The sequence below is a fragment of the Otolemur garnettii genome, unplaced genomic scaffold (genome assembly GCF_000181295.1).
Source record: "Otolemur garnettii isolate 467f Iridium unplaced genomic scaffold, OtoGar3 scaffold00102, whole genome shotgun sequence".
NCBI lineage: Eukaryota > Metazoa > Chordata > Mammalia > Primates > Galagidae > Otolemur > Otolemur garnettii.
In genome coordinates this window covers 2,236,305-2,258,818 of record NW_003852497.1, presented here as the reverse complement: position 1 = coordinate 2,258,818, position 22,514 = coordinate 2,236,305, and the positions used below count along the sequence as shown (strand labels likewise).

Below are 22,514 nucleotides of genomic sequence, written 5' to 3'. Positions count from 1 at the left end.
ACTCCTGGGCTTAGGTGATTTTCTTGCCTTAGCCTCCCAGGTAGCTGGGATACAGGCACCCGCCACAATGCCTGGCTATTTTTTTGTTGCAGCTTTGCTGGGACCGGGTTTAACCTGCCACCCTCTGTATATGGGGCCGGCACCCTACCCACTGCACTACAGGAGCTGCCCCAACTAATAAATATTTTAAAGCAGGAAGTTTCTCCAGTATAAATATGAATATATTTTGTATAAAACAAAGATTCTTTCTTTCTATTTGTAGATATGCCAAATTTTAACCTCTTCTATAGCATGTACTTTATAGTATCTGGGGAATGTGAATTGCAATCTAATCTCTTAGATTTAGTGTAGTCATCCTCCTCTTCATAATCTTCCCATTCCATTAATAATACATAGAATAATTTCTTCTTTCTGCCTTATTCTGAATTGCTACTACTACCACACCTATACACTATCCAAGAGAACTATTCATCTGGTTCTAAGATTCTTAAATAGCAGTCAGTGAGTCAACTGGGGTTAACTTCTGTTTGCCAGATGATGGCAGCAGAGTACCATAAAATTTTAACAGGTCAGGCTGCTCAGGCAGGGACTGGTGTGTGAATTTAAATCTAGAGAGCAATTCCAGCCAAAATGGCCAAAAGAGGATATCACTTCAGAAGGAAGTTACTTTTGCCCTCATAGGATTAAAAGTCATGATAATATCTGATGAAAATTAGCTTTCAAAAATGACTTAAGAATTTTTCAATAAATTACAAAATAGAAATATACTGGGTTTGGATTAGTACAAATTTCATGTTCTGTATTTACAGTTCAGGTCCTGGATAATGAGCATATCAAATCCATTCCTTAATAAATTTATTAATCTCATTATGTTTTCTTGGTCCCTTCAATTTCACCCTCTTTCCAGTTCAAACTCAGTGAGAACTGGGAAGGCTTACTTTGTGATCACAGCTACTTCACTGATGAGTTGTAGTTTAGGTAAGACAGTGCAATCACTCATAATCAGTCTGTATGGCCTTTTCAAAATTTGATGTTCTATGACTTCTAGTCCTTCTTCCTTTTTTCCATTTTTCTAAACTAAAACCACACTAGAGGTTCTCCACTTAAGTTTATAATCTAACATTTTACGGAGGCAGTACGATGTGGTGGTTAACAATTCTATGACTTCTCGTCCTTCTTGCTTTGGTTATTATCATTTTTCTAAACTAACACCACACTAGAGGTTCTCCACTTAAGTTAATAATTTAACATTTTACAGAGGCACCATGGTGTGGTGGTTAATAACATGGATTCTGAATTGGTCACTTCTTGACAGTATGACTTTAAGCAAATGATTGAATTTCTCAGAAAGCTTTAGATTTCTTGGAAATGTTGATAATAATGTTACATGTCACACCAGGTAAATGACAATATTAGTATATAAAGGTTATACAAATTGATCATATTACTATAAAAAGCATTAAGACTAGTGCCTAGACAATAGTTAAGTTTTACATGTATGTGAATTATTATATTACCCAAATATAATAAAATATTATATTTCTTAGGAAAATAAACTCAAGAAGAATCTTATTATTTCCTTTTACATCAATGAAATACAGATAAAATAAGAATTGAAAGAGTAACCCTAATAGATTATATTTAAACCATTGATATTTGGGGGTTCAGAGCATAAACACCAACAGGGCTAGCCTTGAGAGTAGGAGGAGTCATGGTCTTTCTGCCCTTCTGCTTAGTGGGATTAGTTAAGTTATCAGGCAGAAACTCTCTTAGCCCCAATTACAGATCACTGCTTATGATTTCACCACTGCAGTTTCTAATATCTAAGATTTAGGAATAGTAGTCTCCAACCATGGGAGGGAGGAGCACCTAATAATCTTTGCATGTGATGGAATAGAGGAAGTGAGCAATTTGAAAATGGCCCTTAGGAAAGTTGGGCCCTAATTCCTCTATTCCCCACCCCAGAAGGACTATTTTAGGAGTCATTAGTATGCTAATATTATGCAATGGAGTCACACCTAAAGGAAAGTAGAATCATGAAAAAGAATTGGAAAGAAGGTGTGAAGAAACTTAGAGACAAAAAACAATTGATAAGAAATAGTTTGAGTAGGTGATCCAAACATGGATTTATCCTACTTCATGGTTGTCTTCAGGTTTGGCTCTTGATCACTTTACCATTCAAGACCTTTTGCTGACCTTTTTTGAGAAAGGAATTACCCTAGCCAATTTTCCCTAGAGAAGGAAACTCCAAACCCAGAAGGCTGAGATATAGCTACCATAATGAATCTACTAACTCATCTTCCCAGCTTGACTTAAGCAGTGATGACATACAGGCATTAATGCCTTCATAAACATAGAGACATTATTTTCACTCATTTGAACTACAATAAGATTTCTTGAGAGAGAGAGAGAGAGAGGAGAAGCGTAGAATTATTGTTATCCATATGGAAATGGCACATGAGGCATTGTCTTAACATGTCATCATATCGTGTATGCCAGGAAAGGAAATGTTTGCCCATTAATAGCAAGGAAATCACTCCTTGAAAGAGAATGAAAAATAACTGAAATGTGAGCGGTATACAGAAGGACTTCCACTGTTTTCAGGCTTTCACAAGTCTCAGATGCCATGTCTTATGGGTGCCTAATGCCTTATCTAGAAATCACTTTAGAGTGTCCACAAGGAAATCACAGCAACCATGGAAAGACAGTAATGGTCTAGCTAGAGTGTTAGGCAAAAATCCATTCCTAATTTGCCTACCTAAAATAGGAAAAAGATATTTGCATACTGTCAGTTGTGGATATATAAAATGATCAAACTGTCTTCAAATGAAATCAGAGAAACTTCACTTGCTTATCTGCCACCTCAGGAAAGGGATTTCAGTATCTTCTTCTTTATTCTTTTTATCCCCCAAATATTTGAAACAACGTTAAAATTGCAGGCAAGGGTAAGAGTAGATTATTGAAATTTCTTTATCTGTCATATCTTGCAACCTAGTAGACAAAACACCTTCAGACTTCTTTTTTTTTTTTTTAAGTCATTAGAATTGTACAATTTGGAGTTAAAAGAAATGGAAAGAGATTAGCTTGGGTCAGTTCATCCTTGACCTCCAGACACTTGATACCTAGCTGGAAACTTGACCAGTCCCCCAAACAGGCTGACCTTTTCAACACTCACATACATGTACACACTATGAAAGCTTCCAAAATTATGAAAATAATGCATGTGCCTTCAGAGGAGGTTTTAAGAATGATGCAATGAAGATTCAAGGCCTTAGCAAAAATTTTGAGAGATTCATACAAAGCACTCACCTCACCCACTTATCCCCCCACGCCAACACACACCTTTTTAAGTAGGTGACAAATGTTGGCTGATGAGTTAGGCTTTGAGAAAAGCAAAGACTTCCCCAAAGTTTCTTTGTTCCTAAGCCAGTCTGGGCATGTTGTCTTTTACATTCCATAACTCAGCTTCTATCATGTGTCCTAAACTGTGCTAGGCTTTAGAGAGTGACAGTTGGAAACACAACTAGTCCCCGCAGATTTTATTTCAGATGTTCTAGTCCCTTCTTATCCCTGGGGGATAAGTCATATCCCCCAGGGAAAAGGGTAACCTCAAAATAAGGAAGCATCAGTCAACCTGAAAACCCCTGTCAGGCCTCTGTATGTAAGCAAAGGCTTCTGAGGATTACAGGCAGGGAGCAATCTTGTTCCAAACCTGAGTCTTAGCACACCTGCATGATACAATTACTGCTAAGTTAAGCTGACAAATGGCATCTCCAATGGATGTCCTTCTTCCTCCAGAAGTGTGTTTTGACTCTGTTGATGTTTTTTTGTGAATTAGAATGGTTCAGAAAGAATAACATCAGAAGAAAGATGGATATCAAGACATTCTTATGGCTCTTTCTGTCTGTCATTGGTCAAAGTGAGATGAGATGTGGGTTTAAAGCCTTGTCCCATGTAAACTCCTCATTCTGGCTGATCTAAGTACAGAGATGATGCTTACATTGAGACAGTGAGAAAAGGTCATGTCTCTTTTTTCCCCTGGGGTGGACAGAAAAGAAGAGTAGCAGTGATGACCACCCTTAGACTTTGTCCATCTCCTTGGTATCTGCTGCTCAGACAGTCTGTGCACCCCTGATCACCCAGCAATCAAGTTCAGGCAAGCAAATTGTGAAGGATCTTTGAAGACTAAAGAGAAACATTTAAGTTCCAAAGCATTTGTTTTAAAATGTGTTGTTTTATCACAATACCATGTGCCAGTCTTACTGCCTGACTACAGCTTCCTTGCCTAGAAAGTTGAGAAGCACTTCTGAGCTGAATCTGGGTTCCAGGATAAGAATAACATGGTCAAACACCAGGGTATGGGTGCAGGTAGAAGTAATGAAGGAACAGCTTGTGTGGGACTTTTTTCTCTTTTAACTGTTCTGTTTCTCATTTTACCCATTCACTGAAAACACTCTTGCATTCATCTGCATTATCACCCTTCAAAGACGTGATATTATCCCTATTTTTCAGAAGAGAATGCTGTTTACTTTGGTGCATTATTTCCAGATTTGGAAGTCCACAAAAGTTTTGAGACATAGCCCCTGTGTGATCAAGATTATTCAAAGGTCAAACTTAATAGCAACAGATGCTCTAAAGGAAAAATTAAGTAAAAGGAGGTGATGTTTTAAGGTGGCTCTAGACCTTGCTATAATCAGAAGGTTGCCAAGAGTCTGCACTCTCGAGTGAGATGGAGGGGTGAAAGATTAGAAAGGTACAGCAGCAACTCAACAGGCACTTACTGTAAGCATTACCATGTGGAATTAAAATCCTCAAACATTCTCTAATTCTGTAGAAGGAAATCAAAGAGTTTGCTGCAATGCATCCTCTTAGAACTGGTCTGTAGCTAAGGATCCCCAAGAGCCTAGGAATGTCTCAGCCAAGGGGAATGGTCTAAAATCCCCTGTAAAGTGATATCATGCCAACTCAGTAAGGTTGCTATGTTCTTGCAGATTTAAAGGTGTTACAAAACTGCATGAATGACTACTTCCCTGCTTCAGAACTGCGGCTTTTTATACCCAAGCAAAGAGAAAGTGGGGTTTCCGTCACAAGCTGTGCCACCAGGTAAGAGCTTCAGAGAACCTTGGGTCCCTGCATTTTCCTGACAATGAGTAAGCAGTAAAAATTTGAGTTAAGCCATAATATGTTCCTTATCATCTCCTCACCAAAATGAATCATCTCCACTTTCCCCATATCATTAAGCTAAGGAACTATACCTCTCTTCCCACCATTGCTCAAATCCCCCCTATCCATAACAACCGAAAGTTGTATACCCTATTTTCTTTTGGATTACCTTTAATGCACTCTGAAATGTAGGTCAGAGGCAAATTTCAGCTATTCCCCAACTGACTTTTGTATTATTTATCCAATAAGTTGATGAGATTGCCTTAGTTTTTGCATCTGAAAAATATGGCCAATGAATCCATCCTTCTGTGATTTCTGTTAACCAGAGAGTAGGGTAGGAGATGGAGGGGGATGTACTTAGCTGATTTAAAATAGAAAGTCAATCCAAAAAGTCTATCATTGAAAACCTTACTTATTTTTTTTTATATTTGTTACGTGACTTGATTTTTTTCCTTTCATTTTTTAAAATTCAGATTAATATGAAGGTAGAAATGTTTAGGTTACATTGTTTACATTTCTAAGGTGAAGTTCAACCTGTAATTGAGCATTCCCCCAGGGGAGGTGCCAAACACCCTCACATTGTGCGCCTTAGCTGAGATCCTGCCAATCTCTGCCCTCCCTCTTCCCCTCTTCCCTCCCTCTCCTCTATCTTCCCTTTCACTATACTATACTTGTGTTTTTCTTTCTGTGTGGGCATGTAGTTGTTAATATATTAGATTCATATTAGTATTGAGTACATTGGATACTTTTTTTTTTTCCCATTATTGAGATACCTTACTGAGAAGAATGTGTTTCAACTCCATCCAGGTAAACAGAAAAGATGTAAACGTTAGTGACAATAACTCTGTAATATAATGGCAACATTTTAGTTTAGTAAATGTAGTATGCCAGGAAAATCTTTAATGATTGAGAATTGTAATTGTCTAAGGGTAAATATATTGCCAATGGAACATAATGTCATGGGCACTTTGTGAATTTTTTATAATGATTACATGAGATGGGGTGTTTAAAGCACTTTGCTGGTACAGTCATTAAGGAACATAGTTTGGAGGTTCCCCAAAAATTAAAAACAGAACTACTACATGGTCTAGCAATGCCACTTCTGGGTATTTATCCAGAGGAAATGAAATTAGTATCTCAAACATACTTCTCCACTCCTGTGTTTATTGTGGCTTTATTCACAATAGCCAAGATATGGAAACAATATAGCATCTGTCAAAAGATGAACAGATAGAGAAAATGTGACACACAGATGTATACACACACAATGGAGTATTATTCACTCTTGAAAAGAAGGAAACCCTGCCATTTGCAATAACATGGATGAACCAGAAAGACATCACACTAAGTGAAGTAAGCCTAAGACAGAAGGACCAGTACCTCTGGGTCTTGGTTCTACGTGGACTCTACAATGGTCAAGCTCATAGAAACACAGAATAGGGTGGTGATTGGCAGAGATTAGGTAGTGGAGAAAATGGGGAGTTGTTGGTGAGAGGCATAAATAACAAAGCACTTTACTTGACTCTTGGTTGCTAGTTAGTACTCAGAAAATATTTATTATTGTAATTATCAATTCTTTTATCCAAGAAGGTGTATGAAATTGTGCTGAACATGAGATAAATACAGAATCTTCCAAAGACATGTATTTTGAAGTAAATTTCTTGCTTAAACTTGTTTTTAACAAACTTTACCTCTTTCTTTTAATGCACAGAGAAACATGCTTTATGCTTAACTGAGAATTCTGGATTGTGGGTCTAGTTAGAGGAGATTTTACCGTAACTTCTCGACAGATGGGACAAGTGTTAGATGTCTGAGCCACCAAATATGTTACTACCTCATGTGTGCACTTTCTAAGAGAAATATAAAAGTCTTGGGATTTAATGTTTCTGCCCTTCCTGGCCTTTCATTCCAGGATTTTATAAAACTAGAGGAGATAACCTGAGTGGAAGGACTACTCACTAGTTGAAGGAAAGATGGTTTGGAATTTCAGAGATTGAAATTTCACCTCACTATTTTTAATAACAAAAGAGCTATAGAGTAGCATTGGGGTTTGCCGATGTCTTTCTTTGAAAATGGTTGGTATTCAGGTATTCCTCAAGTACCCTCTATTCGCTAAGTTGACATTGTGCTGGATACTTTTATAAACATAGAAATTATGCATCAACTCCCAAGTAATCTAGTTGGATAAACAAGAAGAATTCATATAAAATAATTCAGAGGCCAAAGAAGTAATACATCCTAATATTCATTCAGTTGGATGACTACAGTTGGAATGATATATTGTATATTTCAAAATAGCTATAAGAGAAGATTTGAAATGCTCTCAACATAAAGAAAGGATAAATGTTGGTTAGAAGTGATGGATATTCTAAATACCCTGACTTGATCCTTACACATTTTATACATGTATCAAAATATCACATGCTCCCATATATATATGCACAAATATTATGTATCCACAAAAGATATGAGGAAGGGAAATTCATTTTCTCCTCTGGAACTACAGGGGAGTGAAGTTGGAAAATTTACACAATGAAAATCTTATAAAGTAAAAAAAAAAAAAACAAAAAACCCTCAAATTCAATCAATCAAACAATGAGAGGCCAAATAAAGCAATACTTTTTCAAGTATCATGGATGGTTGTGGTAGAAAGTCACAGGAAGAAGAGGTCAGTGAGGGCCGGGTAGATTGTTCTGGAAAGCTTTTTGTGGGAGGTGGCAATTGGCAAGTGGGAGTCAGTGGGAATCTCAGGTCCTGTGAACAGTGTAATGTGGACAAGGCCTGGGGGAAATGAGGCACCTTGCGAGCAGCCGCTAGCCAGCCTCAGGAGAGGTGAGAAGGCTTGGTGGCGTGTCAGGAGGAATCACATCTCAAATTTCCCGAGTACACATTCTTGGCTTTGGGTATTGCCTATGTGTATGCATGTGTGTGTGTGTGTGTGTACACATTGTTTATGTTAATGCAAAGTTGTTACAAAAACATAATTCAAATTTGAAAATTGTTTTGAGGAAAAGAAGACAACATATGTGATAGCACATAAAGTACTCCAATCCTGTGTGTGCTTTCATTTTTTCTTTCTCGTGTCTTCTTATGATGAGAGAGGGCTGGCAAGCAATGGATAATCAAAAGCCACAGAAAATTACCACGTGTAATTCTAGCCATTCAGTTTCACTGGCTTTTCCATTATTCTTTAGCCCAGCTGAACAAACAAAGTGATTTAACTTATTGATATTTTTCCTATTGGCTGAACTCCCCCACTGTATATGTTAAACAAAAAAATGGTTTAAAGCAGGCATTCAAAAAGTAGAATTGAACCAGATAGCCTGGTCTTTCTTTCTGTGAACCTGTTCCATCAGTCCTATGTCTAGTGTGTGTGTGGGGGGGGGGGGGGGGTCCCTGAATTTGTTTTTGTTCCAGAGACAGCCAGAGATAGGGATAGCAACCCACCGAGATCGCTGGATGCTAATTCACTTGCACTTACTTGAAAAGTGGGGTATATTCACATGAATTATAAAGCTTAAATAAACTAATCAGGGCCAAACTGCTGAATATCTTAGGTGGTGCTGTACACTTTGGTTGATAAATGCTATTTGAGGGTAAATTTCTGTGATATTTCATCAATGGAGTTGATTAGCTCAGTTCATCAAAATATAGTCTTAATGAGTAAATGACAGATCTGGCTTCCACTTAGTATTAAAGAATAGGGTTTTGTTTGTTTGTTTGTCTTATGTTAGTTTTACGGGACAAAGATGGCTTCAGCTAGCAAAGTGGCAAACATGTCCTCCATGACACTAAATGAGTGATAAAATAGACGGGATGGCTTAATGGAGACTAGTAGGCACTACTGTACAAAATGTAATATGTGGTATGTGCTATTTGTGATTTATTTTTGATGCAATAACAGTATGGTATTCACATACCAAAAGCAGCATAATATTATTTATAGCTTTGCTGACAATGATTTTGATGCTTTTAAAGATGTAGTCTTCAAGCCACTGGTGGGTTTTCTGGTAAATTCAGAAACTACTGCCTTCTATTCTTAGTACTTAGAGCACTACAGACAGCCCTAACTTGGACAGAAGTTATGGTCCATATTTTATTGTATCCCTGTGTCTTTTCTTTATCATAGAATAAGCAATGTTGGAAATAGCAGTTGGTCTGTCAGACTAGCACACAAAAGAGTGTGTAAAAATGGGAGTTAAATATGTATTTGTTGGATAAATGAGCAGCTCTATTCACTTGAGTTCTGTGTTCTTAAATCAAGGGCTCATGTGATACAAAACAGAGAAGTTAAGTCTTTCCTCTTTTTTTTCAGGGAGATAAAGCTAGATCTATACAATATTTTCTGTCAGATGACAATCATGCTCCACTCCGGAAGCCTTTTTTGTCCTCACCTTCAGTTTCTTTATTGTCTCCACTTCACTTTGGGTGAGCTCAGGAGAACGCTGTCCATTTTACTTGTTCCACAGTTATTTTCTCTTCTCTGCTTCTTCTCTATCAAAACTCACTTCTTCAGTAAAACTGTTGTAATTATATATTATAAAGAACAGACTTAGATGCATATATTCACATTATGTTGTGACTGACCAATAACACCATAACCACATTATGGTTAAATCATTTCTAAATGGTTTAAATCATTAAATTATAACCACATCATGATTAAAATCATTTCTAAATCATTCAGTCCTTTAGAAAGAAGGTGTTGGCTGGGCTCAGTGGCTCACACCTGAAATCCTAGCACTCTAGAAGGCTGAAGAGGGAGGATCCCTAAGCAAGAGCGAGACCTCATTTCTACTAAAAATAGAGAAAAGTTGGCTAGGTGTTGTGGGTGCTTGTAGTCCTAGTACTCAGAAGGTGGAGGCAGGAAGATCACTTGAGCCCAGGAGGCTGAGGTTGCTGTGAGTTAGGCTGACATCAGGGCACTCCAGCCTGGGAAACAGGATGAAAATACATAAGTGAAAAAAATAAAAATTAAAAAAGGTGTTTATTGACTCAAGCAGATATTGAAACTTATGTAGTTTTTGAGATAAGGAGAGGCAGAAATTTCCAAGCAGTGTGTAATAGACCTGGGTTAGGAGAGTAAACCATGTTTAGTAGAAAGTTTTGTCTGTCAGTGTATCAGCACGTCCCTGTAAGTCCTCCCTTTGTGTCTGCTTAAAGCAGCTGTTATAGACTATGTTGAAATCTCACTGCTTTCCCATGTTACTGCCCATCTTTCATGTCTTACTAATACCTGGGAATAAGATCATAGTCATAATATCAACCTTATTTTCATACTCTCTCTGTTCTTCTTGAGATACTGGACATGATAAGCGTTACTTTTTCTTTCTTTTCCAACATCCTACAAGACTCAGTTCTTTATTATTTTTATTTTTATTTTATTTCATATTAATGTGAGGGTACACATGATTAGTGATTAAGTTACATTGTTTGTGTTTCTTAGGTAAAGGTCAAGTTGTACTTGAGCCCTTCACCCAGGACATCTGCCATATACCCTTACATGGTGCACCTTAGATGACAGCCTGCCAATCACCCGCCATCCTGCCCTTCCTCCTTTCCCTCCTTCCTGCCCTCCTCCATTTGAATTCAGTTGTGTTTCTCTCTCTTGTGGGCATAGAGTTATTTCTCTATCAGCTTCATATTAGTATTGAGTACACTGGATACTTGCTTTTCCATTCTTCTGATACTTTGCTAAGAAGAACGTGTTTCAACTTCATCCAGGTTAATACTAAAATGGGGACAGAGGAGGTCAGACTCCTGCTCTTTGCTAATGATATGATCTTCTACTTTAAAAACCCCAGAGACTCAACCACAAGGCTTCTAGAAGTGATCAAGAAATACAGTAAAGTCTTGGGATACAAAATCAATGTCCAAAAATCAGTGGCCTTCACATATGCTATTACCAGCCTTAGTTCTTTAAAGGCCAAGTGGTCCACAAATACCACCCAGCAACAGTAGTGCTCATCTCAGATGTCAGCCCCAGATCACAGTGCTCTTACATCTTTAGGCGTCAGTTTCTTCATCTATAAAATGTAGAAAATATTAGAACTTAAATAATGGAAATGTTGTGAGGTTTGAATGAGAGAAGATAGATTAAGTTCTTACATGGTGCCTAATACATAGTAAAAATATAGCAAGTGAAAAACACTTCATGTTGTTATTGTCATTGTATTTTCATCTCCCTCTGCCATCATCTCCTTGGCTCTTAGATTTCCATGTTTCCATGTTTCTGCAACTAGTTTCTTTCCCATGTGTGGGTAGGGGCACACACAGAGTTCAAGTCCTCCCAAGATTTCATCTATTATCTGCTACCACAGTCCCCAGACCATCAGTCCATGGAGCACATCAACAGGGTTTTCAGTGAAGATCTGTAAGGTCACTTTGCCACACCCAAGTCTGCCTATAGCTTCAGGATGCTCTTTCCCACAGCAATTCCATCTTCTCCCTTGGCTATTTTCTGGTGCCATCTAGTACCACTGATGCCGTGGCAGTCTTTAGTTTCTGAAAATGTTGGTTCATCTAGAGGACTGCCAGGGTAGCCTCACCAGGCCAAAAACATGCTAGTAAATAGTGCCTTAGCCATAGGACATGTGGAAACTGAGAAAGGTTGTCTCTATTCTAGCACACCCATTCCCAGCCCTATGTGATTTATGACTAGGCATGATTCTCAAAACATCTGTCCCTATGACCTGTCACTTTAATGACCCCTCTGCCATGCACACAATTTATTGAATTCTGTATCCAAGATGATCCAGGCAAGAGAATCACTGTCTTTTGGCCTTGTCTCCTCTTAGCACTAACATTTAGTTTAATTTTTTTTGATGTTTATTACTTTTATAGGATGAAAATTGCCTAGCAAATTGGCAAACTTATGTCTTCTATAACATTAGTGACTTATAAGATAGACTGGATGACTTAATAGAGACTAGTAGGCATTATTGGACAAAAATATAATGTCCTACTGAGGCCAGTTCCAGAAGAGTCCATTGGGGGCAGAAGATCAGATGCAAATCACAATACATGGCTCTTCTACTTCCTTGTCATGTTTGAACTTTCTATAGAATCTGACCAGTAACTGAGCAGTTACTTTTTTCCTTTTGTTTTAATATTAAGGTTTTAAAATTATTTTCTTTATGGAATGTGCCCCATAATTTTTAAGTCAAAAGCATTCTTTGATTCTCTCATTCATATACACACATGAGTATCCTTTATTGTAGGATTTCAAATCATGTTCTAGAAGTCCATATTTGCTTAATATTCCAAAGCCAGCATTTCCTCCTCCAGAATCACCTTTCTCCAAGAGTCCAAATAGCAATTAAGTTATCAGTCCTATTTTTTTTTTAACCTGAGATTTCAGAACCTCTAAGAAAGATACTTTCCTCATTTTAATTAGTGGTATAATTTGAGTCCACTGAAAACACAAGCAGGGAGCATGTGTCTGCTATGAAGTTTTGAAGTTTAATAAATATCTTTATCAAATCTCCATACCAAGATAAAAGAAAAGAGTAAAAAAATGTGTAGCCATATGTAATTATAGGAGTAGGGTAGGGCAGGAATAAAAATAAATACAAACGTACACACACATACAGAAATGGTATTTTTAATCACAATGAGCCTGAGTTCTAAAGGCAGATAAAAGAGTTAGGGTGGCAAGGAAAATAAGAACAAAACTTTGGAAAGAATGAGTAGGTATTTTCCTTAATACCCTCTAAATATTTTTTGTTTCTATTTTATATCTATAGGCACAAGTCCCATTTCTGAGAAGCAATGTAGCATAACCCTAGCAAAGTACCATGTATATAATAGTAATTCATGAAGTATGTATTTAGTAAATTGATTCTTCATATTAACAAAGTACATTTTATTATTATTGCTTAAAAATAGCAGTCAAAATAGCTTTCAGCTTCATAAAAAGCATCAGATCGATACCAATAGTTCTGTACAGAATGCAACATGGCTCTTCCATTGTGATTGTCTCCTCATCCTGTCTAGCTTGACGGACTGTAATAAAGGAGGGGCAAAGACATTTTTTAAACATGTCTGTGAATCTGTGGACGTTAAAACTCATGAAGTCAAATTCTTCAAGGAGTTGCAAGTATGGAAATTTCCACTGATGTGACTGGGTGGTAAGATGTGAAAGCAGTCTTCATAACATAAAAGTACAGTGGGATGACTGATTATGTATTAAGTATACACACTTATTTGCATTAAGCAATTAGTATTTGCATGTTATTATTATTCATCTCATCTATAATCTGCCTAAATTGCATGGATAAGACCTTAGCTATTTAGAGTCATGTATAAAAGACCAATTCACTATGACAAGGTGACGTCACTGTCTAGTCACTGTTGGGGCAGCTTAGTCACTGTTTCTAAGAAAACGCTAGTCAAAATCTAGGAAAATGACTTGTATAGCTTGTAAGGAAACAAAAGCGAAGTAGGCAAATTTCACAGTGTTTTCATTCAGTATTCTTTGCTCTCTGAGTGACACCTCACTACCATCTTTTTTGGGGGCTCACAGTGCTCAGATACTGACTATCCCCATCAAAATCTGTTATCTGAATTCTCATTTACAAAAGCAGAAGTATGAAATATAACCCTTTCTTCATGAAGTAATTCTTTCTTCATGAGTCAAGGCTTCAGCTAAGGAGGAAAGTCCTAAGTGAGGGAATTTTAGCCATCAACCTTAAGGGGAAGGGATGATTTTAGGTGACATCATATAAGGGCCTCTGTGTACATCTAAAATGATACCGCCAAGCCCATTGTATGCTAAGACATGTTAGTTTTTAGATTTAAAATAGAGTAATCAAGGAGAAGTCCATATATCCCCATCTATGGCTTTGGATGATCCAGAAGTGGATTGTCGAAGGTCAGATCTCAGCTCTCTGATTTCCATGTTGTGTGAACATGAAGAAGTCATTCACTATCCTATGGTTCAGATCCTTCATCTATTAAATAAATAGTACCAATCTCATAGAACCAATGAGATTTAGTATGAATAAGGCTTTTATAGCAATTCTTAGCATAGAGTAAGCATTGAATAAATGTTGGCAACTATCACAACACAGAAGAGGAAATTGTTCAACAAAATAACTGAACTCGAGTTCTACAGTCACCTCATCAAAGCAACTTCCCGCTGAAATTGGATTAACATTTTGCCTTTGTGCTAGCACTGATAGTATGAGTAGAAAAGATAGAAGACTTAGAGGTGTCACTTCAAGTTAAATCTGGAGGTTGGCAAAGGTGCAGGAACGCTCACCTTTAGTAATGAGAGACATAAACATTCTTCCGTTTTTCTCATGAGACAATGCAGCCTTGGCCTGCTGGAAATGATCTCTTTTTCTTAGTCCTTTCTCTGAGAAGGTGACACTATGGAATCCCAAGCCTGTTAGAGCCATGCTTGGCTCCAAAGGACCGTGCTGGCTTTGGTGGTGAAAACTAAGGAAGGAGGGGACAGGACCATAATTACCCTCTCTTACCTTGGCACCAAATATAGAGACTGTTTACCAAACAGTTATATTATTGCCCTTAGTGCAATTATTTATAACATTTTTTATGAACTTAGCAAAAACAAGTGAGTTTGGGATCTGTAACAGTCTTCAAATAATTAGGAAAATCTTTCCTGCCAAGAGAGGGTTAAGAAAAATTGTCTTTAACCAACCCTCTCCTCTCACTTCCCTTTGTCCTCTTGTTCCCTGGGCCACAGCTGGTCAATGACTGCAAACACAAGGCAGGCAAAACTTCAGGGTTACTCAGAAGCTTCACAACTTAGCAGCTGCCTTCAGCACATGCGCAACTGTCAGGACAATGAAATATTGTTCATTGCTTCTACCCCACAACCAATTAGGTCAGCTGTAAATATTGGAATTGCTTGGTAAACATGCTGGAAGATTGTGCTGACTTGTTAATATAAGTGAAAATGTAATTAGATTTATAACACTTTTTTTCCAAGCCATAATTTACAACAACAACAACAGGAGGAAAAAAATTCTCTTGCAACCTGCTGAAATATCATTATTAAAATGCACATGAAAAGTCAATTATGCCAGAGGGAGGTATTTAAGAGAAGTGAGTTTCCATACCCTGGGATTACACCATGGGGATTACATATTTCTTATTTATTTTTTTCCCAAGATCTTTGCTGCTGCCAAATGAAAAGGAACAGATATTTTACTTATTTCACTCTGAAATATTGCTGCAGATAATGCTAAGAAGTAAACTAAATAACCTGGCTCCCTGGAAACCTACTCTGTTCTCCTCAAAGCCTTAGGAAAAGCTGAGTAGGCACCATTCTTTTTTATTTATAAGCCCGTCTCTCATTAAGCAAAAGACATATTCCTTAAAACATGTGGAAATCAGATCTGTTTTGTAAATGCTATTCTGTCTCACACTGTAAATGAGCATATTATTATATGGGATTCTGTAAGGGCAGTCCTTATGTAAAGAAAAGAAATAACCCCTCATTTTCATTTTAAGATTTGAAGTTTTCTCTCCTCCCAGGAGCACAGTGGGAGCACAACTCTACTCTCAGACAAAGATGGCACAGAGTGACAGGATATTTATGTGTGTTAGCAGCCCAGGTCCCACCATGATCCCTCCCTGGGCACGAGATCTTGGTGGCTGCATTCCCTGGGCTGGGCTGGGCTGGGCTTCATCCCATGCAAGGGCCTCTGGGTGTTGGACAAGGCTCTACCCTTCTTTCAAGGTTGAGGCTCTAATCCTGGTTTCAATCTTAACCATTGATTCAGATTGCTGCTCCCTGCTTTCTGGTTTCCTCGTAATGAATGTGGGTATTATCATATCTCATCTGCATTTAAGATGCCAATGGGAAAATGCTAGCTTAAAAAAAAATCATAAAGCAACTTATTTAGTGGGAGAGAAGCTGCCATTTTCTGTTTCAAACTTCTCCTAAAGTGTTCAGTTTAAGTAATGGAAACACATATTTTTAAGAACTGATAGTGCATATATTACAGATGAATTACTCTTTAGGGGAAGAGTTTGGTGTTGCCACATAAGAGTCAATCCACAAGATAAATCATATATTTGTGTGTGTATCTACACACACATGCATAATTTACCAGGTGCATTTGGCAATGCACATGTACATTACAGATACACGTCAACACAGAAAGATACAGAAGAGCCCAAAATGGGGAATGGCAAAGTTTCCAGACTTTGATTCAAAGTAGCATCTTAATCCAGTGTCCTTGTAATTGAAAACAATGCCAATGGTCTTTCCACATAAAAATGTCCAGTTTTTATTTATTTATTGAATGGAATCATTTATATTTGTATTTTTTTTTTATTTAGTACAAGTAAAGAGCACATGAACGTTTCTAGTTCATGAAATGATATTTTGTGAAAAAGATTTTCATGCAGATTAGCTAGACTGGTAAGGATTTGCAGGACCAAGTCAAGTATCTCCTGGGCATGCAAAGTCATTCTTCCAGGAAGAGGTCTTAGCACCTCCTTGCCCACAGCAACTCAGACCTAACTCAAGTAGCTCAAAAAAATAATCAATGAACCCAATGGCATAAAGCCCTGATTTCTTTATATGAATTCTATCTGGGCTCCTTTATAAGGATTTTGAAGAACATATTTAAAAAGAAAACAGGTAAGAATCATCCTGGCTGACTTTTACATTCCTCTGTTCTTCAAAGTCCAAAAAAGGCAAAAACCCTCTTGGCTAGGTGAGGTGTAATCCTAGCACTTTGGGAGGACCAGGTGGGGATTGCTTGAGGCCAGGAGTTCAACACCAGCCTGAACATGAATGAGATCCTGTTTTTACAAAAAATAGAAAAATTAGCCAGGTTTGGTGGCACACACCTATAGTCACAGTTAGTCAGGAGGTTGAGGCAGGAGGATCACTTGAGCCCTGCAGTTTAACATTGCTGTGAGCTATGAGGAAAACATGGCACTCTAGCCCAGGCAACAGAGACTTCATCTCAAAAAACAAAAATTAAAAAAGAGGATTTAGATCTGTTGGGTTATTTGGGACCAGGAAGAAGGGCCAAGCAGGCCATCTCTATTGAGACCGACTTGATCACTTGTTCTAAAGGATTATCAGGGTCCATCTTTCCACAGAACTGTCTTTTCTTTGGCTATGAGCAAGGTGGAGGGAACCATTCCTAACAAGGCACTCTCCTCCTCTTTCACCAGATTTTCTTGTCTCAACCTCCAGATTTGTGCAGCTGCCCCAGCTTCCTTTGTCTTCCTTTACTCTCCTTCACTTTACTGTTGCAGCCACTGATTCTGATCACAGCATTTTTCCAAGCCAAGAAATAAGAGAAGCAAAATGAAGAAATGAAATACCAGTTATCCTGGGGGCAGGTAGAGATGTAGCTATAAAAACGTCAGAGGACAGGAGGCTTCTTCAGCCCCCAGGGCTGGTTTGTCTTCCCCTGAGAATCAAGGCCCCCAAGGCTGGATGGGGGGCTAGAGGACCAAGGGAAGGTCCAAAGGAAAGGAGAACCAGAGGAAAAGACCAGAGGAAGGGAAGATTAGAAAGGGAGAAGCAGCAAGGGTAACCAGATTCTGGAACTTCATTACAAAACAAATTACAGAATAGAATTATAAAATTAAAACTTTCCCCTGAGTATCTGATTTCTACCTGACCTGTCTCTATTAAGCATACTTGGAAATCATAGTCTAAAGTAAGCAAAAGCAAAGGGCAAAATAAATCAAACAAGGAAACAATCAACGAAATTAGTGTCTGGGAATTGCTAGCACCTGGGTCAGCAGTCCCAGGAAGGCCTAGAATAGGGTGACCAGATTTTAACATTTGTAAAGCAGGACAACAAGGCGGGGGCGGGGCAGGGCGGGTCCTGACAACAATGCAAACTTTGATAAGCAGTTCTAGATCATCACTTCTCAACAATTATTTGTAATTATTACAGTTTAACATGATAAAATTAACAAAAATAATATAAAACTCATATTCTGGCGAAATAGCCACATGGCAGCCAAAAACCGTATATTTCTTTCCTGTTCTCCTGCCCGTTTGTGCATTCTTTCCAAAAATGGGGACTTTTGTAAAATGCTGTGGGACGTGGGACAAATTGTTAAAAAGCACGACTGTCTCTCCAAAAGCAGGGCGTCTGGTCACCCTAGCCTAGAACCAAGTGAGGCAGCTGTGAGAGACCTTCCTCCCCCATAGTGGGTCCTGAGAATCTCTGCGAATCTCTGCAGAATCTCTGCACTTACCTGAAGTGGTAATCCCAGTTCCAAGCTGCCGTCTTCCCTTCCTGGTGTTCGTGCCCCTCTCCTGCACCCCTGCAGTACAGTGTGAGGGATATATCAGAAATGAAAATGGGACAATACTGCTTCTCTTGAATGTTTTTTTGGTGCATTGCGGCCTGAGATCAAAGTTCTTCACAATGCCCGTTATCCCACAGCCCCCACGTCCGGTGAAAGTCCTCTGAACTCAGACTGTATTATACTCTCTCACTTCTCCAAAGATATGTTATTCTTTTTTTTCTTCCCTGGACCATGTGTGTTTACCTAGGATGTGCTTCCCCCTGAAGGCTAAAATGTACTTTGCCTAGCATTAAATAAATTCTTACTACGTTCCAAGGGTACTCAAAAACTCAGCTCTAAATACTTTGGACTACCAACATAAAAAGGGCTTTGTATGTTATTAACACACCAAAAATATCCAGCATCTCATTATGAGGAATGAGTTTCTTTCAAACAAAAATATGTCTCTCATGTGTTCATTTTTTATAAAATATAAATATTTTGATTAATGCTCAATTGGTTGCAAGTAAGAGAAACTCTTTTTAAATAAACACAAGAAAATTTCTTTTTTTTTCTTTATTTTAATTAAGTTTTTCTTTTCTTTTCTTTTCCTTTTTTTGAAGACAGGGTTGCATTCTGTGACCCAGGCTAGAGTGCAGTGGCATCATCAAAGCTCACTGCAACCTTAAATTCCTGGGCTCAAGCAATTCTCCTGCCTCAGCCTTCGAAGTAGCTGGGACTACAGGTGCCTGCCACCATGCCTGGCTAATTTTTTCCCCCATTTTTAGTAGAGATGCAGTCTTGCTTTTGCTCAGGCTGGTCTCAAACTCCTGAGCTCAAGGGATCCTCCAGCCTCATCCTCCCAAAGTGCTAGGATTATAGATGTAAGCCACTACACCTGGATGAAAATTTCTAATACAGAATTATAGATCAGAAATACTATATAGGAGAAAGTGAGGCTTCTCCTTCAGCTGAGACTGGAACCAGGAATTAGAGGTCTGAGTGCCCTGCCCAAACCAGGGTAGCCACTCTCTCACTGCACTGTGCCACTGGGCCATATGAGTATAGCGCAGGCTTCACTGAATGCATGAAGGCTTTCTTCACCTCTGTGAACCCACAGTTGACTGTTACGGCCCTCAAGTCACATCCCTGCTCATGAGCTAGGTGACTGGCTTCCCAGGATTCCAGGAAGAGAGTGTCTGATCAGCTCAGCTCAACTCAGGGAAAATTAACCTAGAAGGTTGTGTTGGTGAGATCAAACTTGACCACTGGGTGAGGGATGAAGTGCTTCTTAAAGGAGTAAAGAAATACAGATATAGGGGTATTGGTAGACACCCCAAAAGGTTTACTCCAAATAAACCAGAACAATAATCACAATAAGTACTTTTAAACATTACCATGCTGATTAGAATATAAATTAACATATAGATAGATTGAGATTTCTCGTACAGAGTACACAGTTGTAACCACTTGTGGTGTTCATTAAATAGTAAATCCAACCTCAAGGAGCGTGAATCCGATAACCAAGAACAGCGAGCCATCAATTAATTGCACAGTGGGAAGAATAAATTAATGCATATTCCATCTGATATTTGATGAGTGCTTTTGATGTGTCTTGTGCTTTCATGAATTCATTAATTAGAAAGTTGTGGCGAGGTATGGGTCAGGTATTTTGTGGTAGAGATCAGAAAAATTAGTGAAATTAATAAGGAAGGCTTCCTGCAGGAGGCAGGCCTTGTGCTGCGTTTGAAATGCCAGATGCTCCAACAGCTGGTATACTGTGATCTGCAGGCGAGCTACCAAAAGTGAAAGAACGCAAAGCAAAGCTGGTGGAGAGAAGATGCAGATCGGCTCTCCCCAGGGGAAATTCACCTGGCAGCCGGTAAATCATCAGGAGTTTGTTCCAGTCACTTTCTTGGGTCTTCTGGAAGCCCTACCTAGAGTGGGCATTGTAAAGACTGGTTTATGGCTCAGATGTTTGTTACATTTTAATAAGGCTTGGAAACGTAGACATGATTCACTGCAGCCGCCAATCAAGTACCTGCGTAAAAGCAAGACAAACATAACAATAAATGCTGAGCCCTCCAGTGCTCAGCGACGCTGGCGGGATGCACTGCAGGCTTTATGGATGTGTGAGGGTGAATACACAGAAGCTGGGGAAAAGGTCATTGGTGTTTTTGGAGCAATAAATCAAGTATGGAAAGATTTGCATTTTGGCTGTGTAACATGCAGGACTGCATTAGAGGGAGAGAATACTTTGAAGTAATATTTCTCCGCTGACTTGTTTTATTAGCTTCCTTTAAACATGTTACATTATTGCTTATAGAATTTCATTTACTCGGATTGGCAGCTTGATAAATACATCTATTGGCGATGATTTGGATTGCTCTGGGCATTAATATTATTAAAACCTGTCACGAGGAAATGTCTGAAAGATGACTTACTGTAAAGACTGCAGCACGAGATAAATCACCCAGTGGTATTTGTTACCATTTACGGCCTCTTGGAGCCGAGTCAATCCCTTTTTATGTTGCATTATTTTTCAAGTTTTTATAGCCTTACATTATATATCGCTGTCAGGAATGAACAGATGGGGTGTCAAACACGCGTCTTCTGAATAATTCCCACCCTCCAGTTATTCGTATGAAGGACAAGTGCTAAACTGTGTTCTCGAGCAAAGAGGAGAGAGGAAGAGGTGGAGAAGCTGCTGCTGAAAAAAGGGACGCCTTTGTCACCATGTTGAGGCCGATTCCACCAGCTGCTCGGGATCCCTGACTGGCATTCGCCCTGTTTGGGTTTCAAGCGAGAGATGAGCCAGCAAATGCCGTTTTCAAAGGCACGTTCTCCAAGTGCCGTCTGCCAGGACACCTCCACATTTGGAGGTGACTGTGTCATCTTACTTTCTTCCTAAAAAGCTGAGAAATCTGAAAAAGAAAACAAAACAAACCGTTAAAAAAGCCCCTTAGAACAAGCAGAAAGATGCACAGAAAGGATTTCGGATTCTTCGAGTGAGTGACTGAGGTGCCAGCAGCCTCTTGAAAGAGGGGCACAGAGGGTGCTGAGTAGTGTGACTGTTTCACAAGGCCCTTGGACTCAGTATAAAGGGAAGAGCAGAAGCCTCCCTGAAGGCACTCAGCACCTTGCAGAGAAGGCAGGAGCTCAGGGCTCTAAGGCCTTGCTGCCAGTGAGGTGCAATGCGTTGCTGGGAGTCATTAGTTGTCCTGCTATGATGAGGTCAGGCAGCTGCCAGCGGTCGCAGGAGCTGACACTGCCGCCATTAGAGGAGAAGATAAATTACCCCACTAAAGGCCAGCCAGCGTTGTCGGAGGAGGCGGCGTGTGTGCACTCCCTCACTTCCTTCCCTCCACTCTGAGTAGTTCTGCAGACAGAATACCAGCCTGTCACAGAGGAACACCTGGCGTAGACTCAGAACCCAGGTGTCTGGAATCCAAATTCTTCACTGCCACCTCAGGACTTTGAGTGAGTCACTTAATTTCTCTTTATCATAAAATCTAGATAAGAATAGGAATATATTTTCTTGCTGACCTCATGGTGTTGCTGTGGAGTCACATGACACGATGTGTACACACGTGGGCAAGCACACTCACGGAGGTAATGGACCCTACATTTGCCCAAGGTGGGTAATTGCATCAGTGTCTCAACCAGATCCTTGGCTTCTCTCCTGTAAACCTAAGCATGTGCACAAGTTTCTGGATCTCTACTATTCAGCTCCTCATACCCAAAGCCCTAAATGTGGAGCCCCTCTCCATTCATCTCTTAAGATTGTGTCCTTACCAGGAGTGATTTGTGGGTGGACATTGAGCTTCTCTCCTAAACCAGACCCCTTCTCTCCTGGGCGCCTCTGCCTCTATGTCTCCCCTTCTCTCCTGGGCGCCTCTGCCTCTATGTCTCCCCTTCTCTCCTGGGCGCCGCTGCCTCCCCGTCTCCCCTTCTTCTCTCCTGGGCGCCGCTGCCTCTCTGTCTCCCCTTCTCTCCTGGGCACCTCTGCCTCCCCGTCTCCCCTTCTCTCCTGGGCGCCTCTGCCTCCCTGTCTCCCCTTCTCTCCTGGGCGCCTCTGCCTCTCTGTCTCCCCTTCTCTCCTGGGCGCCTCT

General features: G+C 39.5%; 1 protein-coding gene across 1 annotated transcript in view; it reads left to right on the top strand.

Annotated features, from left to right (window-relative positions):
* Positions 1-22,514, top strand: part of KCNU1 (potassium calcium-activated channel subfamily U member 1) — a 319,066-nt gene that overhangs the window by 102,428 nt on the left and 194,124 nt on the right. Inside the window, 2 exon segments of the mRNA XM_023517014.1 lie at positions 7,994-8,046; positions 11,440-11,519. Of these exon segments, the coding sequence (XP_023372782.1) occupies positions 7,994-8,046; positions 11,440-11,519 (133 nt within the window).